The 18752-nt window shown below is 42.2% G+C and overlaps 1 protein-coding gene across 1 annotated transcript in view; it reads right to left on the bottom strand.

Moving 5' to 3' along the window:
* Positions 1–18752, bottom strand: part of P2RX7 (purinergic receptor P2X 7) — a 42767-nt gene extending 24015 nt beyond the window's left edge. Inside the window, exons 1-3 of the mRNA NM_001113456.1 lie at positions 18628–18752; positions 2059–2227; positions 891–959 (exon numbers count right to left, since the gene is read on the bottom strand). Coding sequence (NP_001106927.1) covers positions 891–959; positions 2059–2227; positions 18628–18752 — 363 coding nt within the window. The remainder of the gene's footprint in view (positions 1–890; positions 960–2058; positions 2228–18627) is intronic.

The raw sequence follows: 18752 nt of genomic DNA on the forward strand, positions 1-18752 counted from the left end.
GAGGGAGAAGCAGGCTCCCTGTAGGGAGCCCGATGTGGGACTCGATCCCAGGACTCCAGGATCACAACCTGAGCCAAAGGCAGATGCTCAACCACTGAGCTACCCAGGTGCCCCAGGATGACCCTTCTAAGCGTGATGCCGAGTGAAAGGAGACCGACACAAAAGGACACATAGTGTATGATACATATTGTATGATCTCAGTGATATGAAATACACAGAATAGGCAAATCCACAGACAGAAAGTAGATCAGGGCTCACCAGAAGCTGAGGGGCAGGGGTGGGGCCGGGGGAATGACTGCTAATAGGTACAGGACTTCTTTTTGGGGTGACGAAAATCTCCTGGAATCAGGTAGTGATGTGGTTGGTACAACATTGTGAAAATACTAAAAACCACTCATTTCTACACTTTAAAATGGTGGCACTCTATGGTATATGAGTTATATATCAATAAAAAAAGGAAAATAAATAAAAATCTACAAAGCAGATGCCGAGCAGCCAGGTACCACTCTCAGGGGAGGCCCTTGGGGTGGAGAGCAGAGGATCTGGTCCAAGCAGGAGCCCTGTGGCTGCTGAACTGGGCAAGGTGACAAGCATAAAGGCTCAACAGGAAATGGGAAGTACAGGGTGCCAGCCAGCATGTTCTCCTGGCCTCAGAAAATGAGGTCAGTTAGGCCTCAGACCTGAGGACAGAAGAGGGAAAAGAGAAATGAGATGGTTAGTTTATGCACGTTTGACTTCTTGTTTTCTAGGAAGCAGGTTTAGTGGACAGTCTTAGGGCAACCAGAGCCTGACCCTGACATGCAAATGGCCTCTGCCCATTATCTTCCTTTGACCTGTGCCTCCTCCAGCAACCCTTCTCACCTGCTGAACACTCCAGGTCCCCTCCTTACCTCAGGACAGAACCCCTGCTGTTGGCCTTCTGTCTTGAGAAAGTTTGTCATCACGAAGAAGGAGTTCCCCTGTGGAGAAAGAGGAGAGCAGAGCTACTTAATCATAATAATCCAGCTTGCTCCATTCCTGGGGGCAAACCTTCCACCTTTCTAAACTACACTCTAGAAATCTGGTCTGGGAGCAACTTGGACTATGCTGAGGGTTTAATATCAAAGCTGGTTGAGCCGCCCTGCTGAGCCAAGGGAGAGCGCAAGGACATTCAGATTGATTGAGTATTCTTTCTCCATTCCAGCCTCAAAAGCAGCCTTTTCATTTTTTGAACACATTAAATCGAAACTTAAGAGACCTGGGGAGGGAGGGCGGGGGTGTTGGCTTCATCAGAACGCAGTTCAGATAATCCAGGATTTTAATTAAATAAAAGGCAAAAGGCATCCCACAGCCCAGGAAATAGCTGGAGATCTTACTGACCTGCTGGTAGAAACAGATAGTGGCCTGGGTTTTATGATTTTGCAAAGCACCCCAGCTCCCAGAAGCTGCAGAAGTGCCCTTTTGTCCCTCCAGCCTCCCTATCCGTTCTTTGGTGTTCTCATTCCAACTTTGATTTCTCCTTTTTGACTATCCTACTTTTATTTTCTCTTCTTGCAAATTTAAGCAGTCACATAGCCTTTCCCTGTGATCCACACCCTTCTTCTCTTTGTCATCTATTTCCTTTCCCTTGTGCAAAAATGTATCAGGATGTCTTTCTTCCTGAAGACATTTTTGTTGATAAAACGCCACACAAACAATATAGAAGGGCCAGTCCTGTCCAGGCAGGAATTTCTATGTCCTTCTGAATCTAGGCAGACCTTGCTGACTTGACGGCCCTGCTTCTAAAAAGCTGTGTAGAAATCAATTGTGAGTGAATCAAATCGTGCTTTAAATGCACCAGGACACACTGCTATTTTGAGAAACCCTGTAGGACTTGATAAAGCATAGAATCAGTTTTGAGCTGCTGGATCTGACCCAGTTTTGCAATTTTTAGGTTTTCTCAGTTGGGATTTTCACAGAGCTTTTTAAAATAGGGCCAGTATTTTTCTAGAGTGAGGCTCCAGTCCCAGGGGAGGGAGGCAAAGGCCCTGGTGACAGCAACCAGGGAGGAGTCCTTGGGAGTTGTTGACAAGTGCTTACCTGCAAGGGGAAGGTGTAATCCGCAGTGTCAAAGACAGTAGACACCATCTTCTTGATTCCATTCTCCAATATCTCCATTTTCACCTCTGCTGTCCCTTTCACTTTGGTGTGTACAGAACTGATAAGAGGCTCTTTCTGTTGGTACCGCTTGTCACTGATTAAAGCGAAGCTAAATGGCAGACACAGAAAAGTGTCAAATGGTTTTCTCAAGGGAGGCACAATGCAGTGGTTTTGCATGTAAGTTCTGGAGGATGCCTCTATTCAAATCTTAGCTTTGCTGAGTGACTCTGGGCAGGCTACTTGCCTTCTCTGTGACTCATTTTCCTTATCTGTAAAGTGGGAAGAATAGTCATACCTACCTCAGGAGTTGTGAGGATGGAATGAGGCATGTGTGCAAACTCTTCAGCATAGTATCCAGCACATTGTGAGCATTCAGCACGTGGAAACTATTGCCCCTAATGTCAACCTCCAATATTTCCTAATATAGACCCTAGGGCAGCTTCTTAAATCCCAAAGCCCAGCTCTAGATTGGTCCACCTGCATCGTCCTGGGGCTGAGCAACATATCAACTGTGTCCAGCAGGTCAGCCACCTATTTTCCAGAAACACACACCTGGTTTATAAATAATACTGATAATAGTAGTTGCCCTTTATGGAGCACTTAATACATGCCAAGGGCTTTACGTGCCTCATCTGTTTAATCTTCGTGGCAATAGGAGATAGTTACTGTCATCTCACTTTTGTAGATGAGAGAATGGGCTCAGAGAGGTAAAGCAAACTGCCCAAGATAACCCAGATTGTCAGCGGCAGAACTGAGGTCCTCTGTTGGTCTGCCTTCGAGTCCAGAGCCAGACCTCTTAACCACAAGCTAGGTTTGTTCTGCCTCAGTTTCCTGCCTTTGATCAGTTCATTAGGTGTTAATACCTTCTTTAGAATATGAATCGAAATGATTATAGTGGGAGGAAGAGAGGGAGAAGATGGAATTAATAATTAAAAATGGTAGATTCCATAGCTGTTTGTTTTCCCTGCTTGCATTGCCCTGAATAATTCTGACTTTATTTTAAATACTTTGTTTATTCATTCAGCACGGATTTATTTGGTCTCTTCCCTCAGGCCAGCCCCTAATATCTGAATGATTTAGGAAGCATAATCCAGTGGCTGCTAAAAGAGGAACTAACCTTGGGAAACCAGCACAGAGTGGGCCAAGACTTGGTCCCAGCTCTTCTCAACCTTGGCTGTGTATTATAATCCTCAGAGAGCTTTCAAAATTGCAACTCCCCAGTCCCATCCCTGGAAATTCTGATTCAGTAAGTCTGGGGCGTTATCCAAGTACTTATATATTTTTTTAAAGTTTATTGGGTGATTTTAATGCACAGCCAGGGTTGAGAGCCCTGGGAGACTATTGAAAAGATAGCTCACATTTGTTTTTTGTTTTTTATTTTTTAAAATTTCTATATGTATTTTTTTCTTTGTAAGTCCTCTTTTTAAAATTTAAATTCAATTAATTAATGTATAATGTATTATTGGTTTCAGAGGTAGAGTTCAGTGATCCTGCTCCTGGGTGTTATACTATATGTTGGCAAATCGAACTCCCATAAAAATAATACATAAAAAAACCACCCAGTGCTCATTATATCACGTGCCCTCCTTAATGTCCATCATCTGGTTACCCCATACCCCACTCTCCACCTCTACATCGACTCTCAGTTTGTTTCCTATGATTATGAGTCTCTTATGGTTTGTCTCTCTCTCTGATTTTGTCTTGTTTTATTTTTCCTCTCTTCCCCTATGGTCCTCTGTTTTGTTTCTTATATTCCACATAGGAGTGAGATCCTATGATAATTGTCTTTCTCTGATTGACTTATTTCACTTAGCATAATATCCTCTGGTTCCATCCACATCATTGCAAATAGCAAGATTTCACTTTTTTGATGGCTGAGTAATATTGCATTGTATATATACCATATCTTCATTATCCATTTGATAATGGATGGACATCTGGGCTCTTTCCATATTCAGCTGTTGTGGACATTGCTGCTATGAACATTGGGGTACAGGTGCCCCTTCAGATCACTGCATTTGTATCTTTGGGGTAAATACCCAGTAGTACAATTGCTGGGTCATAGGGTAGCTCTATTTTCAACTTTTTAAGGAACCTCCATACTGTTTTCCAGAGTGGCCGTACCAGCTTGTATTCCCAGGCAGCTCACATTGGCATTATGAAGTACATTTAAAGAAGTGCATCTCCCAGGACCCCGCAATTTCGCTCTTGGGTATATTCCCTAGAGAAACCCTCGTCCATATGTCCAAGGAGTTATGTATAAGAATGTTTATGGCAGCCTTATTTGTAAGAGGGAAAATGAAATAACCTGAATTCCTTGAACATTAAATAAATAAATAAATTGTTGGATTCATACAATAGGGATGCTCTAGTTACAATGAATGGAGAGCTACTTATACCAATATGGAAATAATACAATGTTGAGAAAATAAAACATGTCACGGTATGACATAAAGTTTAAAGAAATCCAAAACAGCATTCTACACTCAAACAAAGGCCTGTCCATGAATGCTCACAGCAGCACTATTCATAATAGCCAATGGAAATAGCCTACATGTTCAACAGTAAATGAATAGAAAAACAAAATGTGGTCTACCCAAACGAAATGTTATTCGGTTATAAAAAAGAATGAAGTGCTGAGACATGTTATACTGTGCAGGAACCTCAAAAACATTATGCTAAGTAAAAGAAGACAGATGCGAAAGGTAACATGTTGTATGATTCTATTTATATATGAAATAATCCAGAATAGGTAAATCCATAGAGACAGTAGATTGATGGGTGCCGGGCTGGGGAACCAAGGTGACTATGAATGCGTGTGGTTTTCTTTTGGAGTGGTGAAAATGTTTTGGAACTAGATAGAGGTGGTGGATGCACAACAATGTGTATTACTAAATGCCACTGACTTGATCACTTTATTTTTTTAAAGATTTTATTTATTTACTTGACAGAGAGAGAGCGAGAGAGAGAGAGAGAGAGAGAGAGCACGCACACATGAATAAGCAGGAGGAGCAGCAGAGGGAGAAGGAGAAGCAGATTTCCCACTGAGCAGGGAGCCTGATGCGGGGCTTGATCCCAAGACCCCGAGATCATGACCTGAGCTGAAGGCAAATGCTTAATGGACTGAGCTATCCAGGCGCCCCATGACTTGATCACTTTAAAATGGCCATTTTATATGATATGAATCTCACCTCAATAAAAAAGGGAAAAAATGTTTTGTAGCTATAGACATATGTTGTAGAGATATAAAAATGAACACAGAATGACAAACACCAAATTCAGGATGGTGTTTATAAGGGAAGAAGAAAGAAAATGGGATCTGGGCTGGGTCATCAGGGAACTAAAACTGGATTAGTAATGTTTTATTTCTTAAGTTGGAGAGTGGAACGTGGTGTTTATTATGTTATTCTCAGTATATTTTAGTATTTATATACCATTCATTTAAAAAGCTCATCAGGGGCACCTGACTGGCTATATCAGTGGAGTGTGTGTGGCTCTTGGTCTCGAGGATGTGACTTCCAGCCCCATGTTGTGTGTAGAGATTACTCAAAAATGAAATCTTAAAAAATAAAAAATTAAAAAATTAAAAAAAATGAAATCTTAAGAAAAATAAAAGAAAAAAGAAGTCTCATCAAGAAGGACATTGGGGCTAGAGATCCAGGTTTTAGGTCCAATCAGCATATATGAAAAAGAGCTATTTCATACAATTCCATAGACAAATATAATACTTGTTGGACAATGTATTTCAGCCTAGCATCACAATGTGAACATGATCTATGCAGTGTTTTTGTGTCAGACGTGGTGACATTCTCCCAGAATAACACTGGGTCAGTTTGGCCCAGTGCTTGGGAAGCTCAATTCGAAGCTGCCATATTCATTCCAGAATGCACAACATATTACAGGTCAGTTGTAATGGAACCCAGCCCTCTCATAAGTCAGAAAATTTGTCTTTGTATGATAATGAACCTACCATATAAGAACTGCATCAAAGGAAAAAGGAGGAAAAGAGTTGGCAGGATCCTGCCCTAAGGACCATCCCTAAGACTCAGACAAGCCATGTCACCTCTGGCCATGGGTGTAGTTCCTGAGCAAGGGGAGGGCTGCTTGGCTCCCTGATCCTCGTGAACTTTCAGCTCGAAGAAGTTGCAATTCTGTGCATGCTGAAGACAGCAAACCTACCGGTCCCTCTGGCACAAGAGCAGGAAGGAGCTGGGAGTTTATTGACACCTTGTAGGATGAGGAGAAAGAGATGGTGCAGTGGAAAGTTGACGAGACTGGGGAGGTAGAAGAGGACTTGCATAAACTCTGAATATGAAGGGCTTTCTCTATTGGCACCTCAGGGGGCCCGGCCTCCACGTCAGCATGGAGAGAGAATCCTCAAAGGGCCGCAGGTAGGAAGCACTGCTTAGCGAAGCCTGGCTCTTCTTCACAGCGCCTGAGCTCACTGAGTAAAGGTAACTCTACAATGAAAGGATAGGATCTGAAAGTGGACCGTCCTCAAATCTGGTTTACTGACACTTAGCCCAAGGCCAACATTTTCTTGGTCCCTAAATGAAACGGTGGGCCCTGGACACTGTATCCTTTGTGCCTCACAGAGACCTTAGGCCTGCAGCCTCTGCTTTATTGTGTTTAAAACCCTAAGAGAAGAATCCAATTGTTTCCACCCCTAGCCCACTCTGAGGTGGGAGGACAGGGGCCAAGGACAGCAAGAGATATGCTGAGAAGAAAGTGGAGGAGAGCCTGCACCCCTAAGGCAAGTTAAGTACCCATTATATTAGTTTTCCATTGCTGCTGTAACAAGTTACCACAAACTTAGTGTCTTAATATAAATTTATTCTCTTAGTTCTGGGGGTCAGATACATAAAATTGGTTTTATGGGACTGAAATCAAGGTGACTCCCAGAGGGCTGGTTCTTTCTGGAGGCCTCCATGACAGAATCTGTTCCTCACCATTTCCAGCTTCTAGAAGCTGCCATGGAATTCCTGGGCTCCTGGCTGTGTCAGTCCAACCTCAGCTCCTGTCATCATATCTCCTTTTTCTAACTTTTACCCTCTTACTTCCTTTCTTTGAAGACTCTTGTGATTACATTGGGGACACTCAGATAATCAAGGATAATCTCCCCATTTTAAGACCTTGAACCCAATCACATCTGCAGAGTTCCATTTTGCCATATAAGGTAACAGATTCACAGGTCCTGGGGATTGGGAGTGGATATCTTTTGTGGGCCATTATTCAGCCTACTGCAATACAGTTGGCCTATTGTAGCTTTGTAAGAGCTTCAGGGCAGCTCCGGTGGTTTGGCGTCACCTTCAGCCCAGGGCCTGATCCTGGAGACCAGGGATTGAGTCCCATGTCAGGCTCCCTGCATGCAGCCTGCTTCTCCCTCTGCCTGTGTCTCTGCCTCTCTCTCTCTCTCTCTGTGTGTGTGTGTCTGTCATGAATAAATAACTAAATAAAAATCTTAAAAAAAAAAAGAGCTCCGCCCTCTACCCTATTCTATCCTACCCCACCTTTTCTTGAGCTAGAGTGAAGGAGTTTCAGTTCCTTGTTACCCACAGCTTAACTAAGACATCATCTTCGCTTCTAATTTCCTTTGGCTATTGCATTTCTTCTCCGTCAGCCAACAGTTCTGGAAAACCCTTCCTTAAATGCTTCCCAAATGCTCTCTCATTCAAAGAACTTGTACTGCAGAATACAATACTTTCTACATATTCAACTCTGGAGAACAGAGAGTAAATCTTAAGCTATTAGTTAAAGTTTATCAATTAGAGGAAGAATAATAGATACATGTAACATCCTTACGTTGAAGTAAAAAATTCAGTTATGCCAGTACAAACTGTAGCCTACCCAAGGTGGCAGAAGTTTATGTTAGACGCCCGAAAATTTTAGATAATCCTAAACCCATATAAACCAACATTATATCATCTAGAAGAAAACAAAACAAGCAACTAGTGTTATCTTAAGCTTCAGTGAAAGAAGTAGAATATTTCACTCTTGGGTGGTGGTAAGCCAATGACCTATGGCCTTATTAGGCTGCAAGCTATAGGAGCCCCATGCTTGGGTTTTATGAGGCACATTTTTCAAGAAAACCCCTTTAGTTGTTGTGAAAGTGTAAATTTCATAGAACTGCCCAAAGAATATGAAAGCTTCCAACATTCTCCCTCCCAGAGGTTACTGCTGTTGAAACAAGACAACAGGTATCTCTTTATGCCCACGTTTTGACACCCAAACATGGCCATACTCTACATGTTTTAATACAGTTCAGCCTAAGAGACAAGTCGTGATAATTTGCCCCCAGTCTCTTCCTGGTGGATATTTGATATTTAACTGGAAGTTTTGCTCAGTTTTTCCAATTGCAAACATTTTTTTGGTAACCCTGATACAGCTCTACTATGTACCAAACCACTCTTTTAAGCATATATTAATAATATATATTGACTCTTTGAATTTTTACCTGTTGATGTAAAGAAACACAACTGATTTTTATGTGTGGATCTTGTACCTCAAAACTTCACTGAATTGGTTTATTAACTTTAATAGCTTTTTGTGACTTCTTTTGGATTCTCCATATATAGGATGATATTATCTGAGTGGTGTTTTACTTCTTCTTTTCCAATTTGGATGGCTTCTGTTTCTTTTTCTTGCCTAATTGCTCTGGCTAGAACTTTGAGTACAGTGTTGAATAGGCGCAGTGAGAACAGGCATCCTTGTTTTGTTCCCGATCTTTGGGGGATAAGCATTCATTCTTTCACTACTGGTCTGTTCTCTTAAGCACTATTTTTTATTGTCTCTCCACCTCCTCTCTCATGTTGCCAGGCATACACTTGCAAAAGAATCCTTTCACACCAAAGATAAATTTCACACCTTAAGATAAATTTCTGGGTTAAAGAATGCATACATTTTTAAAGGATTTTATTTATTTATTCATGAGAAACACAGAGAGAGAGAGAGGCAGAGACATAGGCAAAAGGAGAAGCAAGCTCCCTGTGGGGAACCTGATGCGGGACTCGATCCCAAGACCCCTGGATCACGACATGAGCCGAAGGCAGATGCTCAACCACTGAGCCACTCAGGCATACCAGGATGCATACATTTTATATTTCAATTCATTTAGCCAAATCACAAAAAGTTGAACCATTTCATGCTTCCATCAGCAAAGTAAGAGTGCATGTACCACTTTTAAGAAGGCCTTGACAAAAAAAAAAAAAAAAAAGGCCTTGACAAAATAAGAGTGTGGGGTTGTGTGGGCTTGGCTGAGATAGTAAAGGATCTGGATACCATGTTGAGGGCACATGGCCAGAGGGATTGGGATTATTATTTTACAGTAAAGGAAAAATACAATAGCAGGGTACAGTCATTTGAAGAGTGTCAACCAGAAGCGGGATCACAAAGCAGAACTCTAACCAAAGGGGAAAAATTACAGGGAGACTGATCTGGGCTCAGTGTAAGGAAGAAACTTCTAATGGTTAGTCCAAGAAAAGAATAAGCTTTCTTTGTGGTTGCTATTTAGTGATAGTGATGATGATGATGATAATTTTCATTTATCTCATCATCTCCCTTTCTCTGGTCTCCTCTCCATCTGCATTCCAACATCATTTCCCATCTTAAAAATAAATCCTCTTTCAACCCCACATTATTCTCCTACCACCACTCAGTGCCTCTCTTCTTCTTTGTAGCCAAGTCTCTTGAAAGAATGAGTCACTACATCCATTTCTGCATCTTCATTCACTCCTCCGCCCACTCCAGTCTGGCTCCCGCTCTACACTTCTCTAAAGTCTCTCTTGCCAAATAAAAGCAACGTCATCCTTGCTAACTCTGATAGACATACTACAGATCTGATCTTAAAACTCTCAGCAGCATTTGACACCAATGACCATGCAACACCTCCTTCCCCTTCTTCCCTTAGCTTTTTGGAATCCACATTCTCTAGACTTTCTTTGGATCTCCATGGCCACCCCTTCTAAGAATCCTTCAGGGACTTCTGTGCTCGCCCATCACTTAGCATTCCTCAAGGGTCTGTTTTAAACCCTCTTGCTTTCTCATTTATGTCTGCTCTTGCTGGCCAGTTGTAGCTACTTCCAGGGTTCTAGTTACCATCTATATGCTGGTGATATATTAATCTTTATCTCTAGTTCCAGATTCACATATCCATCAGCTAAGCATCTAAATTAAGCATCTAAATTTGTATGTCCCATATACATGACAAACTCAATGCCTTCAGTTCTGAACTCATCTTTCACCCCAGATGGGCTTTCCCCTCCTACATTTCCTATCCCAGTAAGTTCTCCCACCACATCAGTTGCCCAGTCCAGAAACATTCCTTAGCATCCTTTTCCTCATTACCCCTCAACCATTCAATTGTCAAATCCTGTTTTATCCTCCTTATGTTATTCAACTACGTCTCTCCTCTACCACTTTCACCTCCTCATTCTGGATCACCATCAACTCTCATCTGGACCACCTGGTAGCCTCCTGAATGGTCTCCCTGCCTCCACTTGTGCTCCTGTCTCCTCCATATTCTACATGATTTCATAAAAGCTTGGGCTCTGGAGTGAGGAGCTTCGGTTCAATCTTGGCTCTGCCACTTACTATATGGCCATGGGTAAGTTACTTAGTCCTTCTGGATCATTGTTTCTTCTTCTTTAATAAGGAGATATTAGTGTTATATTGAGTGGGATATCTAGTTCTAAACAGAATCTGCTCTGCTGAGTTTGAGAATATTGTCTAGAAAAGACAAATCTATATAGTTGAAATTTTTCATAATGAAATGTTGGTGGCAGGGCGGGGATGACTCTGTGCTTTCTCAGTGTCCTCAGGATAGAGTTCAAGGCTGTTGATAATATGATCTTTGCTGGCTTCTCCAGTGTCACCTTTGCCTCTCTTTCTTGGCATCTTGCATGTCAGCCAGCTGATGCCTGCTGCTCAGTGAATAATCCATATAATCAGGTCCTTCCTCTTTTCAGCACTATGCTAAGAACCCAGGAGGGTTGGGAGGTTCCTCTCCTGGGTGGGAGGCTGGGCTGGAGTGGCCATGCCCCAAAGCCTGTTGCTATGTGAGAGATGGTCTGCAGAGAAGCCTCAGCTTCCAGGGTGAAATGAGAAAACCAGGACAACAAGGCAAGCTCTCCAAAAAGCTAAATTTATTCATTTGAAAGGACCATTTTTGTAGGCTATGTGCTTCCAGCTTTTTTAATGTTTTAGTTTAGACATTAATGGAGGGATGCCAATAGATGGTAGTAGTTGTTTGCTTGCTTGATGTTGTTAACAATGCTGTTAGTTGACAAGCTGGCCACTCCTGTTTTCCTCCTGTCAATCAAGGCATCATCACCCACTTGGGAACCCAGAGCCATCTTCCACCTCCTAGCAAATCTGTCAGTTCTGCCTCCAAAATGTATTCCTGCTTTGCCCACTTCTGGCTACCTGCGCTGTCCTGTTATTATCCAGGTGGCCAGGCCTCTCATCTGGGCAATGCTGGCGCCCTTCTCACTGTCCTCCTCCCATCACTCTTGCCCCCTACAATCTGCCTTCCACACAGTAGCCAGAGAGTGCTTTTAGGAACAGGAATCAAACGGTTTCACTCCTCCACTGTAAACCTTGTCAGTGACTTCCCACAGCCTTGAGGAGCAAATTCCAACTCTTCCCCCTGTCGGGCCCTTGCCTGCATCTCTGCTCTTGGGCCCCTGCTTCTCCCTTCTCTCTCACCAGGTTCTGGAACATACCATCCTTCTGGATATCCCTCTTTCTTGCTTTCAGATATGTGCATTCGCTGTTCTTTAGGTCCCTTGAGTCAGGTGGCTGGATTCTCCTCTTCTAGAGGCCATGTCCTCCCAAAGCAGATCTTTTCTGGACCCCTCATCTCTATCACATCACCCAGGAGTTCAGGCAAGGATGAGAATGTGGTAAATCTCTTCATGTTTCTGTTGCCCTCAAGTGACAGGGGCCAGAGGGGCCAAGCCTGGGTTGGATCTGCCCCTCCCATCTCTGTGGTGGGTCCACTTCTACAGTTGGAAGAGGCCTGGCCTCACAGGTAGGTATGTGCCAACCCTCCCATGAAACAGGCAGCCAGCCAGGAGCTACATTTTAACAGCCACAAACTAGCACCATTTCCATGGTGACAGACAGCCTGAGGCTATGCAGGACTATACTGTGCTTTCTTTTAGCCTGGGGAGAGATTGACTGGGTAAGGGAGAAGAAGCATTTGGAGTGGGGTTTCTTCTCCTGTTTTTCTCTCAGTTTTCCCTAGTCTTCTGTATTCACTGGAATAGCTTCTGAGAGAGCTAGTCTCCAGGGAAGAGGGAAATCTTCCCAAGAAAATGAAAACATCTTTTACTTCTCTACTTAAAATCCTCCTATGACTTCTTGACTCACTCAGAATAAAATCCAAAGAACTCAGAGTGGCCTCCAAGGCCCTGTGTGATCTGCCCTTCCTCCCCCACCTATGTTATCTCTCCAGTTTACACACTTCCTCTCATTCACTAACTTATTCCCTTTGCTCCAGCCACACTGACCTCCTTTTCCTTGAACACCCTATGAAGTCCCTACCTCAGAGCCTTTGTACTTGCTGTTCTCTCCACCAGAAACATTCTTCTCTTAGAGACTTCATGTCTTGCTCCCTCTCTTCAAACAGATCTCAGCCCAAATGTCTATCCCATACATGTTAGCCCAAATGTCTATCCCACACATACTCATCTTTGCCCATTATCTTTCTCTGTCCTCTTCTCTGCTTTATTACTCTTCATAATATTTATCACCATCAGATTTTATATCTTTTTTTTTTTTTTGCCTTTTTTTGGTATCATCTCTCTCTCCTCCACTGGCATATAACCCCATGAGTTGTTGTTTAGCTCACTGTTATAATCTCTAGAGCCATGAACAGTGCCTGACTCATAGTAGATAGTCTAAATTTAATTTGGAGAAATAAATGAATAATAGAAAAGGGTAAGCTTAAAAAAAAAGAAAGAAAAGAAAAGGGTAAGCTTATGGGATCCTTATTACAGCCTCATTCCTTGTCCTGCCCTTGCCCAGGCCAACCCAGAAAGACAAAGATCATGGTGAAGAAGGAAGGATGATTGATTGACCAAGGATTGAGGAGGCCTAGTACTCAGGCTTTTGCAGTCTGCCAGGTAACCACTTCAATATATGCTTTCTGGGTTAAGAGCATTGGATAGGTTTTTGATTTGAATCCTTCTTTGAAACCCACTTTCTACCTGGATGATCTTTTAGAAATTAACTCCAACTTTCGTAGGTTTTCTTTCCTTATCTGTGCTACAATAATGAAAAGAATAACTATATCCCAGCATATCAATTGAGATGATATAAATAAAGCCAACTGTATAAGGAAGTTATTTTTATTGTCATTCAGGTTTTTCATCTCAGTTTTCCTGGGAGCATAGTCATCATTATCCCATTCTTCCCATCTCATTGAGGCCAGAAGACAAAACAGAATCATGGGTTGGAAAACCCTATGGAATCCCTGGAGCTGATTCTCAGAGGAAATTTCTGTTGAGAATACCAAGGGCCCTGCCCTGACAATAATCTGGGGCAGTGTCTCCACAGCCCAGGTGCAGGGTTGAGACAAGCTAGGGATAGAGCAGTAGTCTTCAGAAGTCTCTGGAATCTCTGGGTTTTGGAAAGACCTTGTAAAGGATGTTTGTTTTCTCTTTGCCCCCTCTCCTCCCCCTGCTGCTTCTTTTCCCATTTCTTCTGGCAACAGTATTCTTCTTTCCTAAGGTAAAGTCACTGGATGTGGTTCAGATTGGGCTCATTGGGCCCTGCACCCCCTCCCTACTTCCTGCCCCGGGAGTGAGCACATGACCCAGGATTGGCCAATCAGGTGACACCATGCCGTAGCCACAAGGATTGGTTCAGGGGTGGAAATGTAATTTAAGCTTTACCAACGGAAACTTTCCTGGGACTTTCATGCCAGAGCTATCAGGAAAGACTTGCTTGTTACTCTGGAGTTGCTGAGTATATGAGTGTGGCATCTTGCTACATAGAAAGCCTATTCAAGAACAAAGCCAAATAGGGCCACAATGTGGGGAGACCCAACCTGATGTTAGTGTGAGCTTTTATAACCATCCATGCCTGAGGGCAGCACCACCTCTCCTGCTGTGTAGCTTGTTGCCTAACTTGAGTTAGGTCTCTGTCATTTACTATCCAAACGATTCTGACTAGCACAGGCCTACTCAGCATCCTGTTTACACACTCCTGTAACCCTGGAAGCTGGAGCCCCTTGATCTGCTATAGCTGGAGCCCCTGCCTTTGATTCTAATCTGAACTTGGTTTAAGGGACTATGAGAAACTAACCAGCCTCTTGTCTTATTTCTTCTATTGACAGCCCCTTCTTTGTACCCCAGCCTCAATAGCTGAAGCCCTGTCTTACTTCATTATCCTGGCTCTTTGCCTTTTCAACTCTCCTATGGACAGGCTCTGAACCTAGGACTCCATGGCTAGAACCCACCGTCTGCTGCTACATAGCTTGAATATTACCTGAGCCTGTCTAGACTTCCACCTGTGGTTCATACCAGTCCTGTTTGATGCAAACTACCACTCCTAATCCCTGTGTACCATGGGTCTACCCATCCCACAAATGGCCAAGTTGCAATTTTATCAACTTGAGGCCTCACAGTACAACTTTCCCAAACTGTGGTCTATGGGACTCGATTCAGTGGGACATAAATAGATATTCCATTAACATAGAGGGGAAAAAACAAAGCTGGCAATAGTTTTTCTTTAATTTTATCTTTTAAAATATATTAAAAAATAGAGTAGCATTTTACATAGGAGTTATCTTCTAAAGTTGGTACTTAAGGAAAAAATCTTATCTTGTCAAAACTGCCTTTGGTAAACCCTTGACACAAAGCATAGCAAACAGATCTTCTACCTTCCAACAAGTCCACCAGAGCCTATTTTTCCTCCAGCCCTGGAACAAGTTGCTATTTTTCCAGTTTTGCTCCAGGTGAAGGTGAAAGAAGAGGCTTTTTTTAGGGAACATGTTGAGTGGAGAGGATGTATCTAGATTCTTAGGTAGGGTGGGCAAGAGAGTCACTCTGTGAAAGGCATGTGGGAACAGAAACTGGCTGAAGGCCCAACTCAAGTATCCCATCTCACACTTGGTTTGGGGCCCCCCAGTCACTCAGTCATTACATTGTTTAAATTGCGCTGTCTCTCCAGGCACCCGTGGAACATGTATAACTGGATTTGAGGGAATTAAGTGCATATAAGATAAGATTCCACCATATGAGAGAAAGATATTTATCATTATAAGGTACTCTCATAATAATCTGCTTTTATATATAATAATTTGCTTTTAAGAAATTGTGTGCCAAGAATACCAGGAAATCAAATCACTTGTTACATGCAGTTGTGACACATGATCTATGTATTGGTGCATAAAGGAACATTTACTAACTATACTCTTCATCATCAGTTCTATATCTGGCTTAAGTAACATGTCTTATTTTATAATTTAATATATCTGTTTATTATTTAGTGTTTGTTGCATAGTAAACATAGGAATCACATTGTGTTAATCCTAATAATATTATTAATAAGAAGAAGTAACACTTGGGTAAGGGCTTGCCATACATCAGTTATTTTCCAAGCAACTTTGCATTTAGTAGCTCATTTAATTCTTTTGTTAAAAAGATTTTATTTATTTATTCATGAGAGACACAGAGAGAGAGGTAGAGACATAGGCAGAGGGTTCCCCACAGGGAGTCTTATGCAGGACTTGATCCCAGGACCCTGGGATCATACCCTGAGCAGAAGGTAGACGCTCAACCACTGAGCCACCCAGGTGCCCATGTAACTCATTTAATTCTTACAACAACCTTTGTCCCCATTTGATAGACGAGAAACTCAAGGCTCAAAGCAGTGAAGGATTATTGAATCCACAGTTCCAGATCTCAAATCCCAGGCATGGACGTGGTTATTTTGGCAGTCAGCGGAGAGAATGCATATGAAAGTGCCTATTATATTCAAAAAGATTATTTTGACTCTTTTTTTATATTCAAGTATAATTAACATAGAGTTATATTAGTTTGAGGTATACAATATATGATTCAACAATTCTATACATTTCTCAATGCTGATTGAGATGTGTCCTTTTAATCTCTTTTATCTATTTCACCCATTTCCCCTATCCATCTCCCTTTGATGGCCACCAGTTTGTTCTCTACGTTTAAGAGTCTAGTTTTTTGTTTGCATGTTTTTTCTTTGTTCATTTGTTTTGTTTCCTAATTCCATGTATGAGTGAAATCATATGGCATTTGTCTTTCTCTGACTGACTTATTTCACTTAGCATTATACCTTGTAGATCCATCCATGGTGTTGCAAATGGCAAGATTTCAGTCTTTTTTATCACTGAGCAATATTCCATTGTATCTATACCACATCTTCTTTATCCATCCCTCTATTAGTGGGCACTTGGGTTGCTTCCATATCTTGGCTATTGTAAATAATGCTGCAATAAACACAGGGATGCACATATCTTTTCCAAGTAGTATTTTCATTTCCTTTGCGTAAATACCCAGTAGTGGAATTACCAGATTATATGGCAATTCTATTTTTAAGTAAAAAAAAGATTGTTTTTAGGGACGCCTGCGTGGCTTAGCAGTTGACGTCTGCCTTTTGCACGGGGTGTGATCCCGGGATTCTGGATCGAGTCCCACATTGGGCTCCTTGCAGGGAGCCTACTTCTCTCTTGGCCTGTGTCTCTGCCCTCCTCTCTCTGTATCTCTTATGAATACATAAATAAAATCTTTTAAAAAAATAAATAAAATAAAATCTTTAAAAAAAAAAGATTGTTTTTAAAAATAACTGCTGTTGGTGGAGCTCTGGCGCTATGCCAGACATTGAGAAGCATTTGTCACGCCTTTTTTTGTTTAATTATGGACTCTATGAACAGATGCAGAAAGGGAGGCTCAGGTTAAGTGACCTGGCCAGGGAAATTTAGCCAGGATTATGGAATAGGTTGCTCTAACCCTTAGTGAATAAACTATACTCTCTGCCTTTAGAGATGCAAGTTTGCATCATCAGCATCACAAAGAGTTGTGGGGCATTAGCCATTACGGAACTGTGAATTAAAACCACAATGAGAACCACTCACAGCTCACTAGGATTCCCAACGTCCAAAAACCAGATAAGAGCAAGTGTTTGGTTAAGGATGTGGAGAAACTGGAACATACATTGCTGGTGGGAATATGGAATGGTGTAGCCAACTCCAAAAACAGGTGACTGCTTTCTCAAAATGTTGAAAATCAAGTTACAGATGATCTTTTAGTTTCACTTGTAGGTCAGACCCAAGAAAACTGAAAACGTGTTCATGCAAACACAGATACACCAGTATTCATAGCAGCATTATCCATAATAGCCCCAAACTGGAAACAACCCGAAATGTCCACCAAAAAAAAAAAAAAGGTCTATCCAGACAATGGAATATTACTTGGCCATAAAGAGGAATGAAGTAGAAATACATGTGCCAACATGAATGCACTTTGGTAACATGATGCCGAGTGGAAGAAGCCAGACACAAAGGACTACATAGTGCATGATTCCATTTCTATGACATATCCAGAATAGGCGAATTCTACAGATAAAGAGTAGATCAGTGGATCACCAGAGCTACAGGGGAGCAGAAGGATTGGGAGTGATGGCTCAGGGCTGTGGAGTTTCTTTTTTGAGGTGATGAAAATGTTCTAAAATTGATTGTGGTGATGGTTACACAACACTGAATGTGATAAAACTCACTAAACTGTATATTTTATTTTTATTTATTTTTTAAAGATTTATTTATTTATTTGAGAGAGAGAGCAAGCGAGTATGTGAGCAGGGGGAGGAGCAAAGGGAGAGGGAGAGAATCTCAAGCAGACTCCATGCTGAGTGCAGAGCCTGATGTGGGGCTTAATCATGACCTGAACCAAAGTCAAGAGTCAGATGCTTAACCGACCTAGCCACCCAGATGTCCCTAAATTGTACACTTTAAATGAGTGAGTTATATAGTGTATGAACTATATCTCAGTAAACTATTAAGAAACAAAACCAAAAAAGCAAGGGAGGGGCCTTTCTAACACTAGAGAGGACTTAAAGTTACATTGACAAGTCTAGTCCTATTCCTCCCCTAAGTGGTGGTGATTCAGACAGATGCCAGCATTATCACTAGATGTGCCCTGAATCCTTGCCTCCTCCCTCAGAACCCAAGGTGTTGCCCTGTTTGCTACTTTGCCCAGGCATGCCCTGCCCAGCTCACCCTGGCAGGCCTGGAGTAGAACGCAAAGAGCCATTGCCTCTTATGGCTTCTTTTTGCAGCAGACTGGCACTATTTCCTGCCGCCTGCCGCTGTACCCCGACTTCAACCCTTCCCCCCACCTCCAGCCACAGCTTGCTATTAGAAAAGTTTCAGAATTAAAACCACATAGAATTCAAGATGTGCACCAGAAGCTGCACCTTGGGGATTTTTGTACTATCGAACACTGCAGACATTTCGGGTAATCCCCACACCCTGCTTACCTGATGTAAGAAAAGATGATCACATGGAAGATCCACTTAATGGTGCCATAATTCATGCTCTGGATCCGGATGATTTTGTTTGTCTCATACTGGAAAATATCGTTACAGCTGCAGCAGGCAGACAT

The sequence above is a fragment of the Canis lupus genome, chromosome 26 (genome assembly GCF_011100685.1).
Source record: "Canis lupus familiaris isolate Mischka breed German Shepherd chromosome 26, alternate assembly UU_Cfam_GSD_1.0, whole genome shotgun sequence".
NCBI classification, from domain to species: Eukaryota; Metazoa; Chordata; class Mammalia; order Carnivora; family Canidae; genus Canis; species Canis lupus.